Source organism: Falco naumanni, chromosome Z (genome assembly GCF_017639655.2).
Source record: "Falco naumanni isolate bFalNau1 chromosome Z, bFalNau1.pat, whole genome shotgun sequence".
Lineage (NCBI taxonomy): Eukaryota > Metazoa > Chordata > Aves > Falconiformes > Falconidae > Falco > Falco naumanni.
This window is the reverse complement of record NC_054080.1, coordinates 41,753,331-41,781,061: the sequence shown is the minus strand read 5'-3', so window position 1 is coordinate 41,781,061 and position 27,731 is coordinate 41,753,331. Positions and strand designations below refer to the sequence as shown.

The 27,731-nt window shown below is 42.7% G+C and overlaps 1 protein-coding gene across 2 annotated transcripts in view; it reads left to right on the top strand.

Annotated features, from left to right (window-relative positions):
- Nucleotides 1–2,923: 2,923 nt before the first annotated feature.
- The window catches only part of DAPK1 (death associated protein kinase 1), a 90,746-nt gene continuing 65,938 nt past the window's right edge, over nt 2,924–27,731 (top strand). The window contains exons 1-2 of one of the 2 annotated variants that reach the window (XM_040580028.1): nt 2,924–3,023; nt 3,453–3,601. In XM_040580028.1, coding sequence (XP_040435962.1) covers nt 3,540–3,601 — 62 coding nt within the window. In that variant the 5' untranslated portion in view covers nt 2,924–3,023; nt 3,453–3,539. Of the gene's footprint in view, nt 3,024–3,435; nt 3,602–27,731 lie in introns of those variants that run through there. The other variant, XM_040580027.1, reaches the window with a different exon arrangement.

Sequence of the window (27,731 nt, the reverse complement as noted above, 5' to 3'; positions counted from 1 at the left end):
TCCTGAAACAATACACTTAATACGCCTCCTTGTCTTTATCTTCATGTAGAAATGGCTGTGTAGATTCAGTAGCAAAGTGGCTAACAAGTGCTGTAAATCACTTGACCTGCAGAAATAATGCAGCTTTCATTTCACTTAACACTGCTTGGGGATACAGATGCTTTCTGCAAATTTTAATTATTTGTAATATTTATTGAGAAACAGAACACTTGTTTTTCTACATAGCAAAATATACATGAGCCACAGGATGTAGTAAGCTGGCAGGCACAAATCAGTCCTTTGAAAACACATTTGTTGTTACTAATCTTGCTACTGATCCTCTTTCACACTGAAATAATCTTACCGACATCATCACTCCTGATTTACAACAGTATAAGTAAAAGTTAATCTTACCTTATTATTTCTGCTATATTGCAATAAACAAAAAAATACACATTGGCTTGAAATCATGGAACCATGAAATCATTGAGATTTTGCTACTGAGTTTATTAGGGTTGGATTTCATCCAATGCGCTATTAAACCTGTAAGTGTAAACCACAATCACAATTGCTGAATTACATTTGACAGCAGTTTAAAATTATTTTTCCCATTTACTACATGTGTAATCCAATATCATTGTCATGGAAATTGATGAGCATTTTGAAAGTATAGAAATGGGGCTGGGTTTTCACTTAGGTTAAACGTTCCTAGACTGCAAGATGAGCACCACGAGGAATAGACAAGCCCTTTCAAAGTGGACTACATCAAACACAGCCAGTTCGGTATTTCTCTGAAGAGACAGGAATGGTGCTTCAGCTGGCAAACATCCTTTGTACCTGTGTATACCAGGGACAGAGGTGCCTCAGTGGCTGTCTTCCCTCAAGTGGAGCGTGACTCCTCCTCATGCACACAGCATGGGGACATGTGCTGTTACTGCTGTCACAACAGTATTCAAATACAACTCTCAGGTTCATTGAGGGGCCTAAACAACAAAATCCAGGCATCCCAGACCTAGACAGAGAGGCGACACAACACATTTCCCCCTTCAGGTGTGGGCATTAAATGAAAGGGAAAAGAAACATTTTAAGTAATTAATTTTTCTGTTGATCCTATGCATCTCGGTAATTACCTCAGTTATGGCGTATTGATTCCAACGTGTATCTGCTCCTACTTGAATCAACAGTGAAATTTCAATTCTTCAGTTAAAGTGGGACTGGGTCATAGAGGAGGAATACTGAGTTGCATGTTTGAGAAGTGCTTGCAGTGCAGAATACATACAAGCTACAACAAATGTTACTGTATGAGCTCAGGGTCATCATAAAAAATCCCAAAACAAGTGAAAAACATCTGGAAATCAAGCAAGGCTAGAGTGCTTCAGATTTCAAGGGCTGGCTCCAGTGATTGTCCTCATTTCCAGCAAAGGAAGAATCTCTAAAACCAAAATGAACTTTTGAACCTGTATCCAGTGTTTGTTAGAAACCTTGAGCACTGTTGAAGTTCTGACAACTTGAAGCATGCAAGTCATGACTTTGAAAACCTGTTGGAGATAAATACGTAGAAAACAGGCTGAAGTCAAGGCAGAGCATCATACTTCTTCCTGCATGTCTGGCTATAAATCAAACAGCGAAGGGTGCATAGTTCTGAATGTAACTCAGTCTGAGGAGACACCACTGTGCTGCCCTCTTTGAAGATGGCTTTATGTAACTTGCCATCCAGCGATCCATTCAAGTGCCCTCCCTTCATTTTACAGATGACATCAGTGTAGGCACAAAAATTTTTGACGCTTGCCCAAGGTCACACTGTGACTCACTCGGAAAATTTCAGGGCTTCTGTACTTGTTGCCTCGTACCTGGAGGAGGCCAGGCTCTCTCAAGTGCTAAATCAAGTAAGTGTAAAATCATATGGCCGCGCTGAACTTTTTTTCACCTTTGATGAGTAATTCTCTTTCTGAGAGACCTCGAGAGTTCAGCTGGAAGTTAAAAGCTGTTCAGTTACCCGACATCATGTACTGGCGCAAGGCTGAACAACATGAATGGAAGGAAAATAGAGCACTGAGGAAAAATCTTGCCTGCAAAAATGCAAAGACCGGTCAAAATTCTGACTTGGCGTGGTGGGACCAACACACTACAGGAGCCATTGCGCGCTGGGGAAGCTGAACCTGAGCAGCACCAGCACGCGCGAACGCAGGGAACGTTGGCGAACACAAAATACAAGGTGCAACGCTCCGCAGAGACCGTTCCACGATTTTGTATTTTTAAAACGCCCATTGTTCGAGCCTGGTGATCAAACGGCACCTGCAGACCGCACCGAAACGCCCACTCTGCGAAGCGCCCGGGAGCCACGGCGGCGCCACGGCCCCCGCCCTGCGGCGGGCTCGGTGTGTGCGAGCCGGGACCCCCGGTGCGCCCCGGGCGGGCTGCGGCCGCCCACCTGCCCTCGCCGCCGGCGCGGCCCCGGGCAGCTCCCGCCACAGCGGGCGCGGGGTGTGTGCCGGGGCCGGTGCCGGTGCCGGTGCCGGGCGGTGGCGGACCATGGCGGTCCCGCGGGACGGTGACCCCTCGGCCCCGCCCTGTCCCGCGGGGACCGCTTTCCTGACAGCGCAGGGCGCGGCGGCGGGCGGGAGGAGGCCGGGGCCCACCGCCTCCCGGCTGCCCCCAGCCCCACCGCACGCTGCCCGCGGCGGAGGCGCGGCCGCCGAGCGGGGCGGGGGCGGGGGCGCGGGCGGCGGCGGCGGCGCACACAATGGCCGCGCCGGGAGGCGCTGGCAGGCCCGCGCCGGGCGGGGGGGGCGGCCGGGGCACGCCGCCGCGGGCTCCCCCCGCCGGGCCGCACCTGGCCGCGGCGCACGGCGGCGGGGCAGGGGCGGGCAGGCCGCGGCGAGGGGCGGGGGGGCGGGGAGCGGCTTCTCATTGGCCGGGCGGCGGAGCCCCGCGCGGCGGCGTCGCGCCGTGCCTGCGCGCCGGCCGGGAGCGGCCGCGGGGCTGTCGCCGCCTCACAGGTCGCGGAGCGGCCGGGGCGCCGCGGCAGGAGCAGGCGGCGGCGGGTGAGGGGCGAGCGGGCGGCGCGGCGGCCGGCACCCGGCACCGGCAGCCCCTGCCCGGGGGCGGGGAAGGGAACCCCCGCCTCGCCCTCCCGCCCTCGGCCGGGGTCAGGTGCGGGGATGCCCGGGGGTTCCCGCCGCAGGCCCGGCGGCACGTCCCGGTTGACTGGGCAACGGAGCCGCGGAGGAATGCGGCGGGCGGCCGGCTGGGCGCCGGCGGCCGGCTGGGCGGCTGGGCGGCGGTGCGGCTTCCGCGGAAGGGGCGGGGGCGCGGGGCGCCGCTTTCTTCTCCCGCCGCCCGGGCAGGGGCAGGGAGGCGCCCCCGGCCCGCGGGTGCCGCTTCCCTCGGGGTGGGCAGGGCGGGGGCGGCCCCGGCGGCGGGCGGAGCTGCCCGGCGTGGGCAGGGGCGTTCACGGCCGCGCTCCTCCGCAGGTCGCGCAGTCGAGCGCGGGGCGGCCCCGGCGGCTCCGGGGCGCTGGTGATGAGGGCGCCGAGCAGGGGCTGAAGCCGTCGGCGACCATGACGGTGTTCAGGCAGGAGAACCTGGAGGAGCACTACGAGACGGGCGAGGACCTGGGCAGGTGGGTGCGGGCCGGCGGCGGGCCGCGGCGGGGGGGCGCTGCCGCTGAGCGCGGCGGGGCAAGGGATAGGGGCGGGCGCGGCTTCTGCCCCTCGAAATGCCCCGCGTTGCCTTTCCGCCCGCTCTGGGGCGCCCGAAGCCGGGAGAGGGAGTTGGATCTTAGGAACGGTGCGTTTGGTTGTTTCATACGGATCTGAGGGGGCTGTGGAGCCGGGCAGCTCCCAGCCCTCGGCTTGGCGCCCGCCCGGGTGTGGTGCGGGCCGGGCTGCCGGCGCCGGGGCAGCTGCGGCAGCGTGGGGCGCGGGGCCGGCAGCGCGGCGGGGGACGTGGTGGGCTGCAGCACGGGAGTTTGCATTGTGTTGGCAGTGAAGGGCTCGCTGTGTATTGTGTGTTCGGTTTTACTTCAACAACACGATTTAAGAAGCGAGAGAAACTCTCGTGTTTCGTCAGTCGTGCAGCGGTGAAGTTCGCTGCCTGGGCATCGCCGTTGGAGCTGGAAGTCATATCCGGGGATGCGAGCGGAGCGCTGCAGGTGAACCGCTGCCTGCTTGAACCTTGATTCTTGAATGCTGTGCAGTGATCTCCTCCGACCTCAAGCCTTGTCATGCCTTGTTTTTTCAGCGCTTTCCGTTTTTCAAAGCTTCTTTTACGTGCAAGGCCTTTTCATCACCTGTCCCCTTTCTTTAAGGGGGAATCCAATTGCCTTTTAGCATAGCAGTATGGCAGAATCCATTTCTAGTGTTCATCTTGCCAATTTCAAAGCTTGGGATCAGTGTTTAATTGTCACAGGGCAGCGCGTGTAGGGTAGATGATCCCATGTCTGTCTACCTGTGTGTACCTTTCCAGTGAAGGGTCCAGTAATAGCAAATGCAGTGAACAGGTCATTGGCATAGGAAGAACTTAGAAAAACAACACAGCTTCTTTAAAAAACAAAACCAAAAAATAACAACAAACCAACCAAACAAACAAAAAGCCCTAACATTATGAGAAAGTTCATTGGACTGTATTTAAAATAAACCTCACCTCATTTATATACAAGCTTGTTGCAATGAGTTCTACAGGTATGTGATGAATATGTACTTTTATTTTCACATAGTGTTCTTTTTTCATACATCTAGAATGGCAGGCTGTGTTAGACAGCAAAGTCATATTAACTTACTGGTTATCATGGTAGAAAGACATGTTATCATGGTAAACCATAAGTTTAAGTTGGGTGGTCTAGATACTCTATTTGGATAGATAAAATGTTTGAATTTGGTTTCCATGCTTTTTGCAAAAACACAAAGTGTACTGAAATTCAGGTTTAGGTTTCTGCACTCTTAAAATTATCCTTGTGCTTACAGACACTGATACATGATTTACTTTATAGAAGGAAACAAAGACACAGATCTAGAAATTATCTTATATTCATCTATCTTAATTTTCTTAAGGCCCTGCGGGGAGATGATGATGTCAATGTGCTAGTTCAGAAAGTGTTGAGGTATATGTAACTTCTCTTGTATTTATTTTAAAAAGTAAGTGTCAAGTGTTTGGTCCTCCATACATATGTATGAAATAGAACAATTGCCCTTAGGCTAATTACGTAAGAAATGTTTAAATATACGGGGATTTTTCCAAACAGACATGCTTTCAAAGCTACATGTTAATGTTAAGCTCTACTCTAGTTTTTCCTTAAAAAAAAAAAAAAAAAGGTAAAGAAAACTAAGGAACTCATCATTTTTATCTACTTTTGTGGGACAATACCAGTGGATGGTAAAACATTGTGAAATGTTTGCCAGGGCTTTTGCTTTAAAAATTGAATGTGATTATTTAAAAGAGCCAAGGCTTTCACTTCAGCATCGCTTTGAGATACCAGGATTATTCCACTGTGAAGCATTGCCATAAAACCATAAGAGTAAGCAAATCTCGGGATAATTGTTGTATGGTTTAGTTCAGTGGTGTTTTAAACATCTTTTTAAACTGAATTTTCTAGGGTTGCTTGCAATATTCTCTTGTAAATCCCATCCGCTTCCATTCCTCCTTTACCTTTTAGGTAGGTTTCTCACCGTCACGTTTGCATATGAATGCAGTTGCAAATGTGAACCCCGAGGCTCAAAGCTCAGAAAGCAGTGAATATTAAAAACACCTCTGACTTTAAAATTTCTTGTGCTTGTATGGGAACCCACATCATGATTAAATACTTGAGCTAAGCAATGATGAAATTTTAATTTGGAATAAGCAAAATTCCATTTTGCAGTATCAACGTGTTTCCTCCCTTCTTAGGGAAGAATTCTTTTATTTCCTCTTACTTAGCTGCAGTCATGCAGCAAACAAGGTGAATAAATGAACAGATGAGTTTTTATTAACAGAGGTGTGTTTGAATGAATGGAACCTGAAGTTCCTAGGCCAACCTGCCTTTTGAGAAAGCTCAGTGAAGATGCAAATACTCAGAAACTTTAATCGCCACTGTATTCCCTTGTAAATTATTTAGCAGTCTTCATTACCTTATAATAGTTCTGACAGTAACTGGAATAAAAATATCATTTGAATAAGAAAGTGATGTAAGAAAAGTATCTTGAAGAAAGTAAATAAGTTGTGTAAATGAAATTTTTGATAGAAACTCATAAAGGAGGTTTAAACGCGGCTTGACATAAAGCCTAGAGTTGTTGGAAACAAGGAAAATGGATAAGATTTGCCCGGCTTGAAATAAAAATGCACTTTCTAGTTTTCTGGCATTTCACAGTACCTTTGCAGAAAAAGTAATAAACAGTCCTCTCTCATTTTGCCAAAATATTTGAATTCTGTTCCATTCTTTGGTTTGTTTTGATTTAAGCCTGGGGAGAATAAAGAAAAGAGAAACTTGGGATTGTGAATGCTGACAGCATCACCCTTATTTGTCTTGCTTGTACATGATTTCTTTAACACGTTCATGGCTGTTGAAGTTGGCTTACCTTAGGCTTTTGTACCAAAACAGTCCTGTGAGACCTGTGGATCAGATGTTGTCATTAGCACAGAGCATGGAAGACTGAGCTCTTGATCATTGTGTATGTTGCATTGCATATACTTTTTTTCCATCATAGAAATTTGAAGTGATACTTGCATTGTTCAGATGCAGGCTACCTACAGATGTGTTAAGTAATCATCCAGCCGTGAAATTTCAAGAGGTGGTAGAGATTATCATGAAAGAGCAACAAATTTACTAAAGCTATTTTGTTAACTTTAATTCTGCCTGCAGTTGCGTGTGGTGTGACTGTGCATTTTAAATACCCAGCAACAGTGTCTTTATGTCAGTCTACCCAAAACATAGGAATTGGAGTTCATCAGTATTAAAAACCTCACCATGGTGAGCATGCAAATGAAGACCTTAAAACCAGATCAAACTAATAAATTTATTATTTTTTTACCCTCCTGTGACTGGCCTTCCTTGGGAGTTGCTACAGTACTGTAAGAAATGCAGCATTGCTTAAATAATTACAGGGAGAGGTACCCAAATAAAGCTATGGTATACATGCGTGCTGTATCAAATTATGTGAATTGAAGAGACTTCCTGGTTTTACAAACAGCTCCATTCTCTTTCACCCCCCACCCCCCTGTTTAGTTTTTTCTTTAAACTTTCATGTGCTTCCTGAAAGAGATGCAGATTACTGCAATAAAGGTTTGGACTTGGAAGAACGGTATTTGGATTGCACTATGGTTTGCAGTTTTTAGAGTCTTGTCGATTCGAAATGTAGGAAGAGGTATCTAACAATTTTAAACTTCAAACTTGTTTGGACCTGTTGGACTCACTAGGGAAACATTTGCAACTTGTTTTATAAAAGCTATGATGAATCTCAGTGGTTCTGGTAACCAGTTTGTTTCTGCTTAGTAGCTTACTAAGCAGAGACACTAACAGTAAAAAGCGGTAAGCTAACCCTGCTATCTAAGGTATCTAATAGCTGTATCACTTGTGAGAGAAAAATGCATAGGCTAATATGCTGATAAGTGAGAAAGGGAGTTGTGCAAATGTGTATTTACAATCTGAAAAATGTTCTTTTGCCTTTGAGTGTTGCGTGAAAAGAAATAATTTTTTTATCTTCCCTCACCCTCTGTCCAGATGCTGGAAACTGATTTCTGTAGTCAGCAAGCTGCAAAGGCTGTCCGTCATCTATCCACACGCCATAACTGTGATTACATTGCACTTCTGTGTTGGGAGGAAACTAAAAACACCAAACAGAAAATACTTGGATGGCAACTAGAATTTGACCTGTGTGGCACTTTTCAGGCTTGGCAACCTAAAGTAATCTTGCTAACTTGCCGACGTACTAAAATTATGCAAGTATTGTCAAGCTCTGTTGTGAGATGTATAGGATGTGAAATTCCTTTGAGGCGATACTTCTTTCAGAGTGATCACTTTTAAAACCCATGCCAGTCATCTTTAATAATTGTTATAGTGTAACATTTTTTCCTATGAATTATCAGATTAGAAAATGATATGTGGAGGGAGGAGCAATGTGAAAGATGGTCTGGTAAGGCTGAAAGTATTGTATGTAAGGCATAAAATTTTTAACTGTCATACACTGACATTTTCAGTGTCTGTGTTCTTGATTTTCTTGCTGTAACCTCATTTGCATTGCTCCAATAAAAGGCATGTGTTAACTGTTTTACCCCTGTATGAAAGGAAAGGTTAAGTACTGAAGATGGAGAAGGTGCAAACCTCTGTGGTGCTGTTTCCTGTGTTATTTGTACAGGCACAATGATAAATATTGCACATGTGGAATTCATTGCTTCCATAGTACATATATATATAGATATATATAGTATGTGTATGCAAATTCCAGTAGAACATGATCATTACAGCACATTGAGTGAAATATATGAGTTTTTCTGGGACAAGGACCTGGGAAGGCCATGAAAAACTGGCTACAAGTTGCTGTTTGAGCAGGTAGCATGGTTCGTTGGTTGTTGATGGTGTGTGTTTGGCTGCTTTTTTTTTTTTTTTTTTTTCCTCTCTCCAAGGGTTGAAAATTGTGAAATTCAGATTACAGCAAAGAACCCTTTCTGTGCTGTTAGTGAACTGTGTAACTGTTGTATCAGTCTTGTTAGCTCTCAGAGGAGATGCTGGTTATTCTGTGCTTGTCAGCAAGTCCTGGCCCTGGTGGTTGTACCGGTACTGAAAAAGGCGGCCTCATAACTGGAGGAAAGTGTGGTGGGAGGAATTATTATTTTGCCTCTCAAGTTACTTTACCTTCTAGCTGTGTCTCAAAATGCCTCCTTTTCGCAAATGCATAATAACCTACAAGCTGTTGATTGTGCAGGCTGCAAGAGGCTGTCACCATACAGTGCTACTGGTGACAATTACTGCCTTGTAAAATGTGCTGAGAGGTTTGCTTCATAAAAAGCACAAGAGGTGCAGATGGTTTTTGGGTAGAACTGCTTGGTCCTGCTTAGTTTTATTTCTCGCTCTGGGGGAGAATAATGCCTGCTTTGTAGGTTTTTTTAAATGAAGTGTAATTAAAACTAGAGCTTGCTGATTATTCTGTGCCTTCAGTTTAAAAGCACAAAGCTTTGTAAATCTAAACTCATCAGGAAGCAGATAAAAATGGTTGTCTTTGATTTCTTTTCTAGCCAGGCTCAGTGAGACACAATCAGTACTGGAGCTGGTATGTTAGGGGTGTGCTGAAACTTCTATTTATGTCTTTCTGGGCTTTACTTTTTTGTCCTTCTTTGTTTGGAGGTGGTGGTGTTTGGTCTGTCTTTTTTTTTTTTTTTTTCACTTCCCATTATCTCCCTTTACAGATGTGTTGAGTACATCACTTTGTCTGCTGCAGCTGTGTGTACCAAAGAGAAACTGGCTCCTTTAGCTTAGGAGAAGGGAGGCCAAGACTATGTTATCATGGGAGCTGTGCACCAAGCTCAGTCCACACTGCTGGTGGCTGAAAGGAGCAGTATCACTTTCCTCTGTTGTGTGTTTCTGTGTAAGGTGGTGTTTGGGGTTTTTTTATGTAGTAGTGTGGTCAAAGGGGGGAAAAAACCCCACCACCTTGGACACTCAAATAGTTGAAAGCAGTATGAAATCTCAGCCTGCGTGGAGTTGTGATTGCCTCCATAAATCTATGTCAAGTTAAATATGTAGGAGGGATGGAGGTAAAGAGTTACTTTACTACAAGGCAGAAGAACATAAACCAACAACAAAGAAGTTAAGCTGGAAATTAGGAGAATGACAGACAGTTCAGTGATTCTAGAGTAGCTTTGACAAATGGTTGTTGCATTTGCTCAGAGGTATTCAAAGGTGTATCATCAGTTCTTTGAGGAAATCAAATGTTTCCTGTGAGACCCACGGCTGGCCTTAATGGCCAGGTGTCCTCCTGTTTTTGACTGGCTTGGTTAGCAGACCTGTGCAACTGGTTGGTACAATTTAGTATCCTGAAGAAAAGGTGCTAGTTAATGCTGTAGCTCAGTAGTTGCTGTTTCCTGGATGGTAGTGGTTTGCATAGGAGCTCTGTTTCAAATAATACTGTTGTTTCTCAGACTGTATTTTGACCCCAGTGCAGGGAGGTAGGTGACACAAAGGAGAATTATCCAACAATCCTGAAAAGCATTCATCGACTTCATTCATTGACTTCCCATGCTGTCATGGTTTAACCCGGCAGGCACTAGCTGCTCACTCCTGCCACCCACGCCCCTGCACCTACTCCCCCCCACCCCCCCACCCCTCCGATGGGGGAGAGAATTCGAGGGGAAAAAAAAGTAAAATTTGTGGGTTGAGATTTAGTAGAACTGGGTACAAAGGCTGTGCCAGGGAGTCTAATATAGGTAATGTTGAACTTTGAGATTTCATCACCTAGGGCATCATACAGAAAGAGTGGAGCCTGCATGTTTTGGTCAGTTGTTGTTTTCCTGTTGATTTTGGTGCAGTTATGGAACGTGCTAATGCCAGAGATGAATTGAAGGGCCAGGTGTCTCCCTATAGCCTTGTGCATCTTGCTACATCCTCCTTTATATGGTATGCGCAACTCTGATTCCTCCATTTCAAAGACTGTTGCTGTTCTGTTACAAAGTGAAGAAGAGATGCTCTGGTGATGAAGCTGTGAGGAGAAGCTTCTTGAGAGGAGATCTAAGACTTTGCTACATTTAGCCCAGCACCACAAAGCTTGGAGTGGTGTGACTTTTAAATGCACTGAAAGAACAAAAATACTTGGGAGGTACAGAAACTTTAGAAACTAGATTTACATTTACAGTGTTCGCAGATGAATCTGCAGGCTGGAAATTGGAAGGCTGTTTGCCTCCAGGAGAGTGAACTGGAGGACTTGTCTTTGAGGTGAAACCAATGTGAACGGAGAACCTAAATTGTATCAAGACTGAGCTTGTAAAATTAAAGGGAAGGACTGCATGATACAGTCCTAGGAAAGGAGGAAGCTGGTAAGGATACAGTCATTGTGGGTATCTTAGATTAGTTTTAACTCTGTCTTTCAGAGTTCCGTTCCCAGGCGTATTGTAGTCCTTGAGGATGTTGTCCTTTTGTAGTAAAGGTGTTAAATTTTTAGTGTGTTGGAGTTTGGTGGTTTCTTATAGTTGTGCAACACGTTGATGCAGTGGAAAACATCTTGTAACAGGTGCTTTTCAGTCAAGTCCAGAATAGTTCACATGGTTTAAGACTGCTGTGAAACAAACACTGCACTGAGTAAGACACATGATGATCTGCAACCATATTCTCTTTTGATGTTTTATTTCCTTTCCTTTATTCCTTCCTGATGACACAAGCAAATGTGGCAGACAATTTCCACTTCAAGAGGCGACTCTGTTGAGGAGGAAGCATCATTGCATGGTTGCCCAGACCATGTGCGTGCATTGAGCACCAGCAGCAGGGACCTTGCTAGTGCAGTGATGTACCACTCTGCTAAAGCAAGTCTTCACCAGTGTCGTCTGCCTGCGTCTGCAAGCAAGTTAGGAAGCTTAGATGGTCTTGCCTGTACTTAAAAGAAACAAACAAAAAAATCTTTTACTGGGTGTTCACAAACATATTGAAAGCTTGGAAGAGTTCACAGTCAGTGTAAACTGTAACTGTGCATACAACCTGATTGAAAAGTATAGTTTAATTGAATTTTTTGCTGACTTATGCAGAGGAGTGAGCCTTTGGAAAGGAATAATTCTGCTTTGGGCAGTAGCGTTCTGTCTGTGCACTTCTTGGTTAAGCAGGATGCTAAGTTAGCCTGTAACTGAACAGGTGGACTGGAAATACTTGATTTTCACAGTATCTTTATTTGTGGTCAATTAATACTGTGTTTCTAAGATTTCACAAGTTATTTGAGGAACCCTGCTTTCTGTCTGGTATGTAAATTGGGCTTCCGGGCTCTTGTTCCTTTCCTCAGTTTTCTCTCAAGTATCAGTAAGTAGTCCTCTAAGATTTGAGGTTCTGGGTGGATGTGCTGATAAAGTGTTCACTTAGAGTGCCTGCCCACGTGCCTGCCATGGGAACTGGTGGAGGGACATTTTCCCTAGGTCACATAGTCTGTTGAAGCAGTGGCGTTTCAAAGTTGTTACTCCTACAGGACAGAGAAAGGGTGTTCATTTTCTGGAGTCTGGTGATTTTTAACTGTCTTGTGGTAATAGAGAAGTGATATGGGGCCTCTCGTCTGTTCTCTTATTTCTGTTTTCTTAATTTTTAGTCATCTTGTTGACTATTGCAGGGCTGTCTGCAGCTTAAGAGGATGTACTTCATTGAGACGGTCCTTTGTAAGTCTGTATTTCTAAATGAGACTATGAAAGACAGTGCTTAAAACTTAGAATCATATGTACTCTGTGTGGCGTGTGTTATTTGGTACTGTGCTTCCTTTGCCTAGTCATGTAGGTATAACAGGGTAGAGGTAACTTCTATGCTAATACCGTATTCTGTTCTGGCACGGTTTACAACTAAATTATTCTGCCAAGATTAACAGAGATTGAGGTGTGGGATTTTTCCCCTTCATCCACAAAGGAAAATAATATTAGTGGGTGTTTTGCTTGGGTCTAACAACTCTGTGGCCAAGAACTCAGCGTTTTCAATAGCTTCATCAATAAAACTGGCAGTTTATTATTTCTTCAGGAAAAAAAGTGGGAGCAAAAAAGCCATGGGAGTCTTTGATGGTAATAAATCTTAACTTTCTTTCGATAGCTTTCTTCTTGCTGACTAATTCCTTTATTGGGATACTCGGATCTTTTACTTTTAATGAAACTGATGCAGGTGTAATCCCAGAGATAGACATTTCACCTTGTCATCTTCTGCTTTCTTTATCTTTTGGGCTGTTATGTTTTATGTGGGTCTGGGATATTTTTTGTTCTGCAAGCGTAGACTTCAAACATTTTGGTATGGGAGTTAGGACTTTTTTGGTATATTAATCTGTCTGGCAGTATTTTCTTATCTCGGTGAACAGGGCCATCTGCACAGAATTGCTGTTGAATCCCTGGGAAAGAAAAGCACATCAGGGAACAGCTTAGTTCCTTATGTCTCATCTTTCTTCATTGCTTTTTATTTGAAAGGGCCTCTGCTACTATTTACTTCGCATTCCTGTGTAAAAGAAGGATTGTTTTTCCTGCTTTTGTTGCCAGTTTTAACATTAACTGGAGAACAAACCATTTCAGATTGTATCTTATAAAGCTGGTCCACTTCTGCTCCTTTTTGTTCCTTTAAAAAGAAACCTTTACGTTATTGTTCCTCCTAAGGGTGTGATAGTTCTTGGTCAGCGCTGCCCTACCTGCCTGCTGGCCTGCCTGGCTGTTCTTACAGGGTGGCTAAACCAGCCTGATGAGAGGGCTAGTGAATGGGATGATCCTGTTCCTCATTCGCCGAACTGCATTGCATTCTCCTGCTGCTTCTCCTGTGCCGGCACTGGCACTGTTCTGAGCGGAGCCTGGAAGCGGGAGGGGATTACAGATTGAGCTCCCTGAACTGGGTCACTTCGGGCACATCAGGCAAGTGTCAACACGAGCCCCACTGGCAAGGGCATAGGAATGCATGGCCAGAGGGATGGGGAGGCCTCCGGCTGTGATGGATGCTGCTGGCTCAGTCTACTAAACTGCACGTAAAGCCTGCCTGTGCCTTTGCGCTCTGCATCAGTGCCATGCAGGTGTGGCCAGCTAAGACAGCGTGGAAGAACTGCTCTAAACTGGGAAGTAAAACCTGACTGTCAATGAACACTGGACAACGAGATTGGTGACTGCACGGTCTGAGTATGTTTTCCTGCGGCAGCAGCCATAGGGCAGTCAGACAAGCCCTCCTTTGCACAGAGGTCAGAGGGGGCGACTTGGAATATTTTTTCTAAGTGTTTTAAATTCCTAAGTGCCCAAGCTTGTCTGCGGGAGTGAGTAGTTGCGAATAAAGGCTGAAGAACTGGGGAAGCAGGCAATTACTTGGCTGTAAATAGCAGCTCATAAACCCATAATGTATATGGACAGTTACTAAGGCACTTGGTATGGGATTTGTGTATGTGACACAAACTGTGCTTTGTTTGTAATGCCATGTCTTCTTAAAAACCTGTCTTCAGTCAAGGAAAAGCAGTATTTTTATCACTGGCTTAAATTTTTTTTGCTCAAATGATATATTTATAGATTGTATTGCTTGGTGAGTTTCTTCCATATTTAGCTAACATCAAATTAATAATTGGAGGAAAAAAATGCAGAAATTTTCCCAAGAAAAAATTACTGCCATCTTCTGTGGAGTATAAACTTGAGGTTGTATGTTTCTCCTTGTGCTCTGGTACTCAAAGGTTAGTAAGATACCTATGGATTTTACAGTGATGCTTCATACCTGATGGGAAGTATTGAAACATGAACACACCTTAACATCCACACCTTAACTACTCTGTTGTTTCTTGGAAAGTTGAGTCATAACCTGTTTGGGGCTTTGCCATCGATGCATCCTTACTTCTGCTTTCAGAGATTAGATTTTACCCTCTTTTTAGCAAATGTTTCATGAATGGTCCATACCCTATCACCATATTAAATGATTTTTCAAAGGTACTGAAAAAGCAATGTTTTCTTATGCATCTAACAGGTACAGCTGTGCTGTGAGTATCATGTAGTTGTGTATCTTTATTTGTGGCTATTCAATGTAGGTATCTTCCAGCATCAAAATCTGCATAGTAATGTTGCCTAGAGGCACGTTGTTATTGCTTATTAAGATCATAGGTCATATGCAATAAAACAGGGAGGTTCTGAAAAGGTGAAATAAAGGAAAGCTGCTCATTGTGATGGAAGAGTGGATGTCATAACTGGGGTATGATAAGCATTATCATGACATTCTTCCTTCTAAAACTGAAGGACAAGCACCCACTTCAGGCGTGCTTCAGAACCCGTTGCTACAGAAGAGAAGCAGGAAACTCAAAACATTTTATTTATGAAATAGCAGCAACAACATCACAAAAATATTTCTTCAGCTGGTATGTTTTAATATTCAGTCCAGGCTCCTGGTGTAAAAACTTCTGAACAAGGGATGACAGCTTTTGTGTTCAGTTCTGAGTCAGATGTTTGTCACATATCTTTTAACATTTAACAAGACTAACTTATGATTTAATGTTAATTGCTGAGCTGGTTTACGGATTTCTTGAAAAGCTGAAATAAAGGGGAGAATAAAGTACTAAAGAACAATAGAAGCATTGACTCAAACTCCAGTGTTAAGTACTAGCATGGTATATTATGCTCTTTATTTATATAGGTACGTACTTAGGCACTGATCCTTTATGTACCTGTATGTGCAAGCTCCTTTTTAATACTGTAAATGGCAGTAAGGGTAGCACTTTGCTTGAAAATGTGTGCATTTCTGTGCATTATCCCACCTTCTTTCAGGCTTTTTCCTTTCCATCGTAGATGTAATTATTACTTTAACTGTTTACAAGTATGCATACTCTGCTTTTCATATTATAAGATGGTTTCTGAAAAGGCTTTAGCAGATGTACATGTATTCAGATCAAATGGGTTTCAGCAAGCTCCAGCCCAAGCATCATTAACAGGAAATGGCTGACATCCAGCTGCCTTGGAGGTTGTACAGCTGTACATATTCCCTAGCTTATACGTTAAATACCACTACATTTCGGCATGGACTTCACATTGGTATTTTGAACCACCATATCTGTGAGTAGACCTCTGTCTGAAGCATTTCTTCAGTACTTGCTTAGGCAAATAAGATAACACCTAGTTCTTTAATCACTGAAGTATAAGTACTTGTGTTAGGGGAGCTTGAGGCGTGGGACCTTCCCACACTTTCACTTTTTTGTTCTTACCATCTCCAAGTTTTACAAGAATGATATGTGTGTGTTTAGACTAAGTTCACTTTCATACTGGTTGTGTATAACTTTTACTTGTCATGTGATATAACTGACATCATGTTTAGTGAAACCTTTTCCCTGCCTGCATATTGACAAAGGACCAGCTCCAAAGTCCTCTAGAACAGGTCAGTACTTTTTCCCTTTTGTTACAGTGTCTTAACAATGCACATGCCAAAGATCAGTGACTTTGAAGTGTTCTTTGGGAGGGAACCACAGAATACTGAGCTTCTGTCCATCTGACACTGCACTGGTTTTGTGGACTGTAGAGTACAAATGAGAGAGACAGGAAAGTGTGGTTTAGCACTGCTGTCGTCTGTATACTAGGAAGCTAAGAGCTCTTGAGCTTTGTGATATGGCTTAGTGTCATATTCAAAATAAAAATTAAAAAAAAAGGGATTAAACATACCATGGAGAAGATTGTTTAAAAACTAACTGAAGTTTTCAAACTGAATATATAATAGATGTGCACTTAGGCCATCTCACGTTGAACTATATTAGATGAAATTTAGAAGTGAAAAGTAGTTGCAGGGTAAAATGAATCCTCAAGGAACCGTGGAAAAAATTGTTTCTCTTCAGCAGTTTTATAGCCCTTAGAGGGCAAGTTACAGCATTTAGATATTATGCATGTGTTCACAAAGGAATAGCCAACGAGGGGTTTTGTTCATTGTTTTATTGTTTTTTTCCTGATAATGTTGTAATTTCTGTTCCTGCCTAGGCAATAACTGGATCAGAGAGTAGAAAAAAAAAATAGTGTCTGGTCATTGCTCAGCCTCTTGTAAAAGGTTTCAGTGATGTTGATAAAATTGCATTTCTTGTCTCGTTTACTGGCACAGTGACAAGCACGCATGTCTGGTGTTACCCAGACTGTACAAGCGAATGCTGGATAATATGAAACTGAAGACAGAGCTGAATTGTTTATATACATACAGGAAGCAGGGAAGGTTTTGTGTGTGCCTGTCTGGTGTTTGTCTCTCACCCACCTATTCTAACCGTTAAAGCAGAAAGATAATTTAGTCTTTGTTTGGCTGCTTTTAGACTTAAAATAATTCCGTGAACTTCTTACAGCAATCTGTAAAGTTGTTTGTATGTCTTCGTTTTGTGTCTGCAGTAATTTATGTGTTTCCAGGACAGAATCATCAAACCATCAGCAATGCTTCCAGCTTTTTCAGTGTGTCTTTGCTTCTGAACATCTGCTGCCATCGTAGACCCAGAGTACTTTATTCATTCAAATTTGCATTTCCAAACCCCAAATGTGAATAGAAAAAAGTCTGACATCAGAATTCCTCCTCATGCAAGAGAATCTGTTTGAAAACAACAGAATTACAGAACTCCATAAAAGCATGTAATATCTCTTTGTTCTGGTTAACAGCAACAAAAATCTTCTTACTTACCTGACTATTAAGCCATGTCAGTCCATTGACAAAAGTGTACTTTGGAATGAACAAGATGGTACTGGTGAGCACATTGATGTAAAGGAGCTCCTTCTTGTTTCTGTGTACAGCTTGTAACTTTGAAAACCACTCTTTCTATTTGTACACAGATGCCAGTTTTTTGGTGCCAAGAATGTTCCTTTCATACACTATAAAGTTCTAACAGTGCAACTCCTCTTTCTGGCAAGGACTTTGTATGTGCTTGAGAGTTAAAATAAATCTTTCTACTCCTTTTCTGCTTCATCTCCTCCGCCACGTACTTTCATTCGTTCACCTTCAACTGTGCTAAACTAATTTTCAAGAGCATGGTTTGACCTAATTGCTTAGCAGAGTATGATCATGGAGATATCGCATATATTGTCTGCTAACCCTGTGGTCGTAACTTCTTTAAAGTCATGTGCTCCTTTGGAAGAAGATGACCCCATTGATGGGAGGGAGGACTGTGTGCTGGTGCTGTCTGTGGAGGATTTAGCAGCTGCAAGATCTTTTCTTTTGGGTTTTTGGTTGGTTTTTTGTTTTGGGGTTGTGTTTTTTGGGTGGTTTTTTTTTTTTTTCTTTTTTTTTTTTTTTGTCAGAAATACCACTGTCAGTGCCAGCATTTCTTGAAAACCAGTCCTTCATGCTGTGTGGCACTTAAGAAAGAGACAGAAACTTTTGTATCTCTGCCTAATTGAATCATGAATCTGTACTTTCCTCAAATGAAAAATACCTAGGTGTGCATTCCTACGTGTTGTTCCTTAGAAGGCTTACATGCAGGTGTAGGGTAAATTTGATAGGCTCTGATGATTTGGAAACATAAATAATAAAAGACCAGAAAACAAAGTAAAGCAGGAGATGCAATGATAGCTGTTAGCCCCAAACGTTCAAGCAAAGGTGGTGAGAAGACAGGGAGTGCAGCTGCCTCTTGTTTGCGTGCTTGCACCCAGGGAGACCACAGTGCTTTCCTCACCTGCAAAACTTCAGCCTTCTTTTCAATACTGGTGGTGCTTCCTATCTAGTTCATCGGGGCCACCTCTGAAAAAATACGAAGCTGTAAGCTGCTGCAGAGCACAGCAGAGCGGATGCTCCCCTCTGTTGAAACCTGGTTTCCTGCCCTTTGTTACAGTGGTGAGTGCAGGGCTACATTGTGAAAACTCTCTTAACACACGTCTGGTTTAAGCTCTGCGTAGTGTAACATAAATGAGAGTTGAGTGCAAAAATGTTTCTCTGTCGCCTCTATGAATCAGACAGAAATTATTTCTGAATTCCTTGTATATGTCTATCTGTATAAACAAGTCCAAATTGAAGTGGGGCTGCAAGAGTTTTTCTAGCCTGTGGAGTAAATTAGTGGCAGGAAAATCGACTTGCGTGTCACATGTGAAGTTTTTAAGGATTATTGGTGTTAATGTTCTGCAAAGTGTGGTGCAAGGAAAAATATCAGTGTTTCCTAGCTGCTGTTGGATTCTTTAGCTAAATAAATGAATTATCAGCTATTAATTTTTATCTTTTCCTGGAGGACTGATTATGCCTCTGTAGGAGACTTCTGTATCATTGTGCAGCTCCTGCTGAATTCAGAGCTTGTCTGTTGTAGCATCTAGTAGTATCCTTCCTGCTGTTGTCATGCACCTGTTGTTTGAGTGGAGAAAGCAAGCTGAGGTGGGAGCGTTCTTTTGACTGTCACTTTCAGCTGAAAATTAGAATGCAGAAGATGTTGATCTTTTTATTGTTTTTGTTTGTGTTCCAATATTAGTTATCCCATTTTTCTGTCTTTTTTTTCATAATTAAAAAAAAAAGGGGGAGAAAAATGTGACTGCCCTTTCAAATGTCACGTGTGTACTGCATACCATGTGTTGTCAAGGGTGTCCTTTACATTAATATTATTCTTTTTAAGCAGTTCTATTGTTCCAGAATTTATATTGTAAAGTTTTATGGCCCAAGGTCCTTGACTATACAACCTTAAGTCCTCCTGTAGTAGGTCTTATAGAGGTAAAGGCAAATGAGAATGTATTTGTGAAGGAGCTTACTCACTTTTTCTTAAAAACAAGGGTGGGGGGGAAAGAGGAAAGGCTTTGTGTGCCTGTTTGTGGGAACGTACAGGATGTAAGGTATTTTGGTTTCTGAGCTTGTTTTTTCTTCCATTTTTACCCCACACATGGTATTGTAATCATCATGTTTTGAGAGGTCCTGTTCAGTCAGCTGCATAAAACGGCTTAATAAAGTTCTGTTCCCTCATCCCATTATATTGATCATTTTGGGGGGATTATGAATCTTTAAAAGCCTTTTAAGCTGTCTCATTTGAACACAGTTTTCTTATATCTATGAAGTAATGTTTTCTTTAAATAGTGTTTATGTGCTGGGTTTTTTTTTCATACCTTCTCAAGAATGACGAACTGCTGACATAGAGAAAAAGAGGTATCTTACAGAAACAGTTTCTCAGCTACAGTTAGACGTGAAACACTGGAAAAAGCAAGGTATCATAATGTGATGCTTCTTGAATCCATGAGAATTTAATCCATCCTTTTGGTAAAGAAATGAGCTTTATGGATATGGCTAATATCACCCTGTTGGTGGCTGTAAAATATGCATGCATGCGTTTGGGTGGCAGGTGCCTGCATGTAGGTGGTAGGTAATGCATGTTTATCAGATGCACCATGTAGCCTTACGCTGGAGTGAGAGCAGGTTTACTCTACTTTTACAATAGGTATATGTAATAGCTGTGTCCTTTTGCAATGTGGGACAGGGTGCAAACAGAAGTGAAGCAGAGCTGCAAGTGTCAGTTATTGCCTGAAGTGCTGCTACTCACCTTGTCTTTTCAGTAGCTTCCCCATGTTTCAAGGTTGCACAGAAAGAGGCTGGTTAATCTTTGTAATGCTCAAACCAAGTTAAGTACATTTGACAGTTCGTTTTTATGTCTAGCTTTGCTTAAATCAACTATTTTCTGCCTTTTCTTCTCCCTTCTTCCTCCTTGGGTCAAGGTTGAGTTGTTTCCATACGCGATCAGAAACAACACATCACCGCTTTCTGGTCTCTGTCTTGGGTGTTACCTTTGTTTACATTTGCTTTTTGTCCTTTGCACTTTGCCAGCTATTCAATCTCAACATGATACTTGCTTCCTGATGCCTGTTGGATTTTTTCCTTGACATTATCTCTGACCATCAAAATGTACCATGCTGTCCTGAATCACTTAATAAACACCCAGAATCTGGGATTTTTCATGGTCAGGAAAGGATGGAAACATCCTGAGTTTTAGTCTGAAAGAATCTCCTCTATCTGTGATGTGCTCTTAGCCCCTTTTTGTCCAACATCCTAACTGTATTACCTACCTCAGAAAGTTACCTTGTGTGGTAACAAGCCCACCTTGATACTCTTTTTTGGGGGGGTCTTTTTTTTTTTTTTTTTTTTTTTTTTTTTTTGGTAACTACAGTCATAGCTGTTTTAACCAAAAGTTACTGGAATACTGTTAGTTCAGCTTAAAAATCAGTCACAAAACAACAGTGAAGTTGGGATAGTTACTGTCAGAAGACATCTTATAGTGAATTCTTGCATTCATCTTAATTAACATTGCTAATTGTTAGTATTTATCTTGCTTATGCAAATATAACTGTGGTGCACATTTTCTCTGTAGCCATTTAGAATTTTTATTCTGAAAATTGTAATTGCTCTTATGTAGGGTAGGAGGATGTTGAGAAAAGAATTAGAGTAGATGTCTTCAAGTTTTTCACCTTCAAGTGCTTTTGAGAGGCCATTAAAGGTCAATTTACTGTTCCTTACTTGCCATTTGCAGTAGCTGCATTGCTTTTTGAGCTCTTTTTTTAGGTGTTTAGGGTATGTAGTCTTTTGCATTTTAGGTTGGAGGAGGTTACTCTGAACCTGAATGAAATACTGTTTCAGAGATGAGCCTATAATGTGGCCTTTTTATCTGCTCATAATGAAGCAACAGTTGAGTTAATCACTTGGGTTTTTTCCTTTGGAGACACCAAAGTTGGTCCTGCATACAATCTCACTCTTGTTCATACAACCTTCCTGCTGAAATTCCCAAACATCCAAAGTGCACACCAATATGTTTCTGGGATGAGAAGACTACATAGTAAAGGACTATCTTTATTATATTATTCATTTCTATCGGATTTTAGGTTTTAGGGGCAACTGTAGGTTTTGACCGTTCTGGTCATTTGAAGTGGCTACTGCTGGAAAGTTAGTGTAAAGAAGTTTGATCTTTTCAGTTCTGCCCTTTCAGCTTCATAATTCAGGGAGGAAGTCATCTATAGGGAAATTTTTCTGACCTGTTTTGCTTTTTTTGTCTGTATGAATTCAAAACATTGAGCTTATATTTCATTTCAGGTAATCCACCTCTGTAACTACCCTATATAAAAAATAAATTTGATGCTTGCAGAATAGTACCCCAAATTTAGTGAACTAGCTGTAATTTCTTTCAGTTTTGTTTCTTAACCTGACTGTGATCAGCTTTCTGTAGTTGGAAGAAACTGAGCACTGTGGAAAAGTACTGGAGTTTTTGACTGAAACCCATATAAGTCCTAGTTAAGCTCTCCTCAGTCACATCATAGTGCATAAGAAATAACCTCATCTTTGTCTTTGGTGATGCATCTTAAAGGAATAGAAATTTTAGAAAATTATGCTGAATAACTACTGGTTGCTGAGAAGCAAAAAAAAAAAATAAAAAAAAAAATCCACAAATCCAACAACAACCTCTCATGCCACCCTCAGAATTTATTTCCTTTGACTTCTCTGGCTAGTGTTAATGATTGGGATATGGCTGGGCAAGCAGAGGACTTGTGTGAGATGTTTTGCCATCACAAATGGAAACTGAGGGCATAGAAAACAAGAACTCTGTGTTTGCAAACAACCTTTCTTGTTCAAAAAAAAAGTAGTATAAAAGAAGTTGAAACCATGTCTGATATAATAATTTTTTAGTCTGTCTCTTTTAGAGTACAGTCCTGCATCTAGACTTGGAAAGACACAGGACAACATTGGCTTTAAGAATTTCAGCTCATTGCCATTTCATCCTATGACACACAGTAGCACCTTCCTCCATGATTTGTGTGAACACCTTTTTTAAAAAAAATAATTATCTTTTAAACTGAATCATTGAGCATTAATGGTTAGATGTAATTTTTGATTGTGTGAGATCAGTTGAAGAAGAGGTGTGATGACAGGAATAAGTAGTTGGGCATGCAGGAGAGTAGGTAGATACCTACCTTGGGTAGACATCTTTGAACCAGCTTCATTTTGAGGCAGAGCAGGAGAATATCAATATGTTGGGCACCTTTTCTGTAGTGCCATATGCTGCAGAATTGCCACTGTGCTAGCAATCCAGCCCAATAAACTTGTAAAGTATATGATGTTAATCTGAAAATTAGTTAAACTGAATTATGGAAAAATACTATTTTGGGAAGACAATGAGTGGAGAAAATTACCCAATTGATAATAAATAGCATAGACAAACCTTCTGTTGTTTTTCTTTATAGTACTGCTTTTTAAACTGATTTTATGCACTCTCCTGATTTTCTTAAGATGTTTAATATGTGGCCTATATAGCCTTTACCTTTGGAGCAGAGCTTTAGAATTCAAAAAAGCTATTACCTTCCCTGCTTTCATTTTTAGGGTTCCAGTGTTGGCCTGTTTTGTGCTACCCTGGTGGTGTTGACTGAAGGTTATTTCTTTCTGCTAGTCACGTGGCAGATGGGAAGAAAAATTACAGCATAAAAAATCACGAGACCAGAAAAGCAGTGACTGTTTCTTGGTGGTGGTCTGGTTTCCATGTGGTTGTGGGTTTTCTGTAACATCTTCAAAGACGGCAGTGTCCCTTGTGCTCATTGTAATTCCAGTACCTGCTGTATTTGCAGTCATGAGAAAGCTGTGTTTGTGCTTAGGTAGCAATAGCAGTAACATCTACAGCCTGCTCAGCAGAGATCACGTTATCTATCTTTCATGCCACTTCAAGCCATTTTGTCATCTGGTTTCATTTTATCACGTTTCCATCTCTGATAAACAGTCGTCTTCTAGCACCATGGTGAAATGGTTGTGTGCAGGGTTGTTTACAGCTGCCTGGTAACTTGTCTTTTCCTGTGTAACTGCTACTGTGTTATGTCTTCCAAAAGGACATGGACTCCTGAGAAACCTTTGTTAGGAGGAGTTTGTCTCACTGTGAAGATATTTTATGTCTGTATCCCTGACAATGAATGTATCTGTTTGCTTGCATCAATGCCTGTTCTTACCCTGTTCACTACCTAGCGGAAGCCTGAACCCACACACCTATCAGGATTTCAGCTTGTTTACTCAAATGTTCTTTGAGACAGACCTTGAGATAAACTTTCTCTGATGCTGAAGGGTGAGGTTTTTTTCCGTGCTTTGAGAAGGCTTTCAAAAAGAACAATAAGTACCTGAAGTTGCACCTAGTGAACAGGTAGAACTTGAGAATGACAATGAATTTAAGCTGAAGAGGTGTTACAGAAGAGGCTTGCTGGTGTGTCTGTGGCGTTGCCAAGATAACGAAAAGTAATTCAGAAGCTTTTCTGACTCTTTGGGTGTGATGGTAAGTTTCAGACAGGAAGGTGTGTTCCATTTGACAAATTTCCATGTCAGGCCCACAAGTCAATCTTTAACTGCCAGCCTTGCAGTAGTTACCATGTGTTATGACAACAGAGCTCTGCTCTTTTTTTTTGTTTTTCACCACCAACACACTATCACTTCAGTGATGTTTCTGCCAGGTAGACAGTCTTACAGTTACACGTGGAATAACACCTGTGTGAACTCATTAGTTGCTATAGAAATTTCACTAGTATTGCACTAGGAAGTAGGAAGGGAGCTGTCTTTGTTGTTGACCCAGTGCTCTTCCACTTCTGGCAACCCGTCTTTTTTTTGCCCACCCCCAACTCCTTTTCCTTCTGGCATATTGTTGGCATTCAGCCCTGACTGGGACCTTGAAGCTGTGGGGCCAAGGCGGCACTCTCACTGCGAATATGAGAGAAACACCTGACCTGTGAGGGAAGGGGGACTTTGACACATGACTCCTGCTCTGCAGATGCAAACTTGGGTGTTACCGCTTTTTGTGGACAGGCTACCAAGACAACAAGTGGCTGTCACTAATTTTTTTTTGTGACTGCTGAGGAGTGTGCCACATATGGTTGGTCATGGTGGATGTGCTGTACAGGTTGCAATAACAAAACTGTATTTCCTGCGGTGACAGCCAGTCTGTCCAGGATGCTGTTTGCGGACCAGCACACTTGCCTTCCTGACAGGTGAAATGCTTCAATTCCAAGCATGAGGCAGACAAGGGTAGTGGAAGAAACCAAGATTTTCTGAGGACCTGGGCTTGCTCTCCTTGGGCAAATGGAATGTGGGTTTTGGTCCCATACGCTTGAACTACATAGCAATAGAGACATTCCCCCTGTTGTAGGAGGTGCGTGCTGCCTGCTGTGCCTGCTTTAGGGCTGCCTGCTGGCCTCTCCCCAGTCAAAAGCTTGGTTGTGTTCCTCATTGTGTGCCAGGCTCTCTGGCTGCAGCAGCAGCAAGGAGTGATTCAGAGGTGGTGCTGACTTCATCTGTGCATCATCTCCTTCCTGCTGGTGGAAGGGTCTGCTTCAGGACTCCCAGCTATGCCAGGGATGATGCTGGCTCAACCAGCTCCTGATCAGTGTGGAAAAAGGAAAAGATTTTCTGGAACCCAGCATTTTGGTATTAGTGAAATTGACTGAGCAGCTAAAATGGTTTCAGAAACACTGAGGGGTAAAGGGGTAGCAGGACTCTGATTTCAAAAGGAGAGTTTTGCACACTGAGCAACAGAGGACCAAACACTGGCTTTGAGACGGGTTTCTGAGATGCTATGAATAGCGACTGAGCCTTCCTATGAAAAACCAGGCTGCCCCCCAGCTTCACAGAGCCCTGTTTTGAGTGCTGACCTCCAAAGGAGCAGCCACTGCTGCCTTCTCTGGCTGGGCGTGAGACCTTTATGGGAGCTGAAACAAGAAAATGCTGCTTGCTATGCTCTGCCTTCGGCAGCGCAGGTTTTCTTACTAAATACGGTAAGTCTTTAAGACCTCTTTCCCCAGAATGAAAAAGGACAATTAAAATTTGGTGTTCTTCATCAAACTGTTCTGCAAGGTCAGTTGTGGCAGATGCACTACCACACTGATCTCTTGCTCTCTTGTAGTTCCTCATTGATGTTTCCTCATGTAAAGAACGGAGAGAAATCCCCCATCAGAGTGATTTTTCTTTGTCTGACAGTTTAACATGAAAAAGAACAAAATGAAGCATTGAAGCATGACACTGGGGGAGAGCACATTGTGCTGGCCTCCATGAGACAATTTGTATTGAACTGAAAAGCCGGTGGCTGGCAGTAAAGAAGGGCAGGCTGCTGTTTCACTGGCACAGGGGGTATGTGCAGAAAGCTGTGGAGAGGCACATGGTCATCAGACATAATGGTTTTTATTAGTTCTGTGCCTCTGTGAAAGAAGCAATAGTAGTCCCTTCTAAGACAAACCTTACTTCAGGTAATGTTTCAAATAGATGTAACTCATGCAGATGCATACTGCTTTATGAGAGAAAAAGGAAGGAAATGCATAAACGGAATTTGTGTTCTTGAGACCACAATAAAATGCCTCTGTGAACTGGATTTGTAACAAAAAATATAGCAAAAACTAGTTACAGCTTTGCTTGCACTACTGGAGCTTGAGTCACTTCTGTTTCCTTGGGGATTACACCTTTTTCAAGAAGGCAGTAGGTACAAGAAAATTTCAGGAATTAGTGTCATTTAATACTTAAAATCTTTACTTGAAAAATCTGTATCTAGAAAATCAAATTAAAATGGACTATGGCTTGTGAAGTGAAATACTTCAGGATTGTCTGTCATTTATTTCCATGTGCAAAAATATATAGTAACTAGAACAAATGTATCTTCCATAAAGCAGTCTGTCACTTGTGGGGAACCTTTAATTAGAATATCATGTAATACAGAAACATCTGACCAAAACTTGCCAGAGAGCTTTGGTGCAGAGTAAAAATTAACTGAAAGCCTTTTGTACCCTTCCAGCATGTCAAGAGTACTTCTCCTCCCTAAGCCTCTGAAATCTGTTACATAAAGAGTTAATGATTTTGAGGAAGTGAATTTCTAACGTTACTTTTGAGGAAGTCATGACAGCAAAAAGGGTGCAGTAAATACCTCTTGAAGTATGGAGGGGAAGTGAAGTGATGTACAGAGAAAGTTTATTGGAAATACTGAAATGCCACTGGTTCTGCTTTTTTCCAGGGCCTTGCTCATCTTAGTTGGGATGCAGGGAGGTCCCAAGTAGAGGCAAGATGAGGAACTGAATCTAGGGAGTGCACTGCTGGTAGTAGCAATGGGGAAGAAGTACAAATCTCGTTCATAACTCTCTGGAGCAGAGCACAACTGAGGGATAGACTTGAGTACTGTTCTCTGTAGGGCTACTACCCTCTTGTTTGCCAGCTCGAACTAGAGAATACTAGCCTTCTGGAAGGATACCCTTAGTCAAAGCTCTGTTTACGAAGTAATTTGTGAGTTCAAATATCACTTTGTTTTGGAGCTGTATTGAGACATACTTCATCCCTTAACCAAGTGTCCCCAAGTTATCCCACCTGTTTTATCTCTGGTGTAGTACTGTATATCCATAATATATAAAGCAAGAGGGTGGAGCAGGGCCAGGCCAGGTTATGTACAATGACTTCCAATTTTGCAGTGCAAAGGTCTACAGAAGTACTCCTTGGTTAAGTTGAAAATGTTTCCTGTAGTTTGTGCACTCATTTGCTCCTGGCCCTTGTAAGGGGAGGAAAGGATTTTGATTGCAGCTTGCAGTGACTATTGTGCTGATGTCCATGTGACTGCGCTTTTATTCTGATGTCTAACTCTTCATCTGAGTAGAAAGAGCTGCAGCACTGAAAGCTGGAATTGATGGGTGGGAGTCTTTTGTAGACTGGATGAATTACTGTAGGAAGTGAAACTGTTCCAATGCAACATTGGTGTTTATAAATACACAGGTGTTTGGAATTACAAATCTCCTGGCACCCTGTTAGTCAAAACCAAACTTAGAAAAAGGCTCTCTGTTTTGGCACAGAAGCTGAGTTTTAGGAAAGCTCTTTTTAGTAATGCTCATATGGACTTAGAACTTTTTTAAAGTTCTCACTGTTGATATTCATTGAGCAAATTGTTTGTATTAATGAAAGTATATGCACTGCTTAGAACAGTCTCCAGCCTTTCCTTCAATGTAAGTTTTCATAGCTTTCATAAAGGTCACAGAAGTAGGCACATGGGCTTTGGGCTGCTTCACAATACTGACTGTTGAAGTAAGAAATTGAGGTGGTGTGTTAGGTAAGAGCTTACAGGGGAGAGTTTCTGTGCACTATGTCCACACGCAGGGGTACAGCTGGAGTAGAGCAGGCATGCCATGCCCACAGAAGGATAACCAAGAGAGAGCTTCTGCTTCAGATGGGT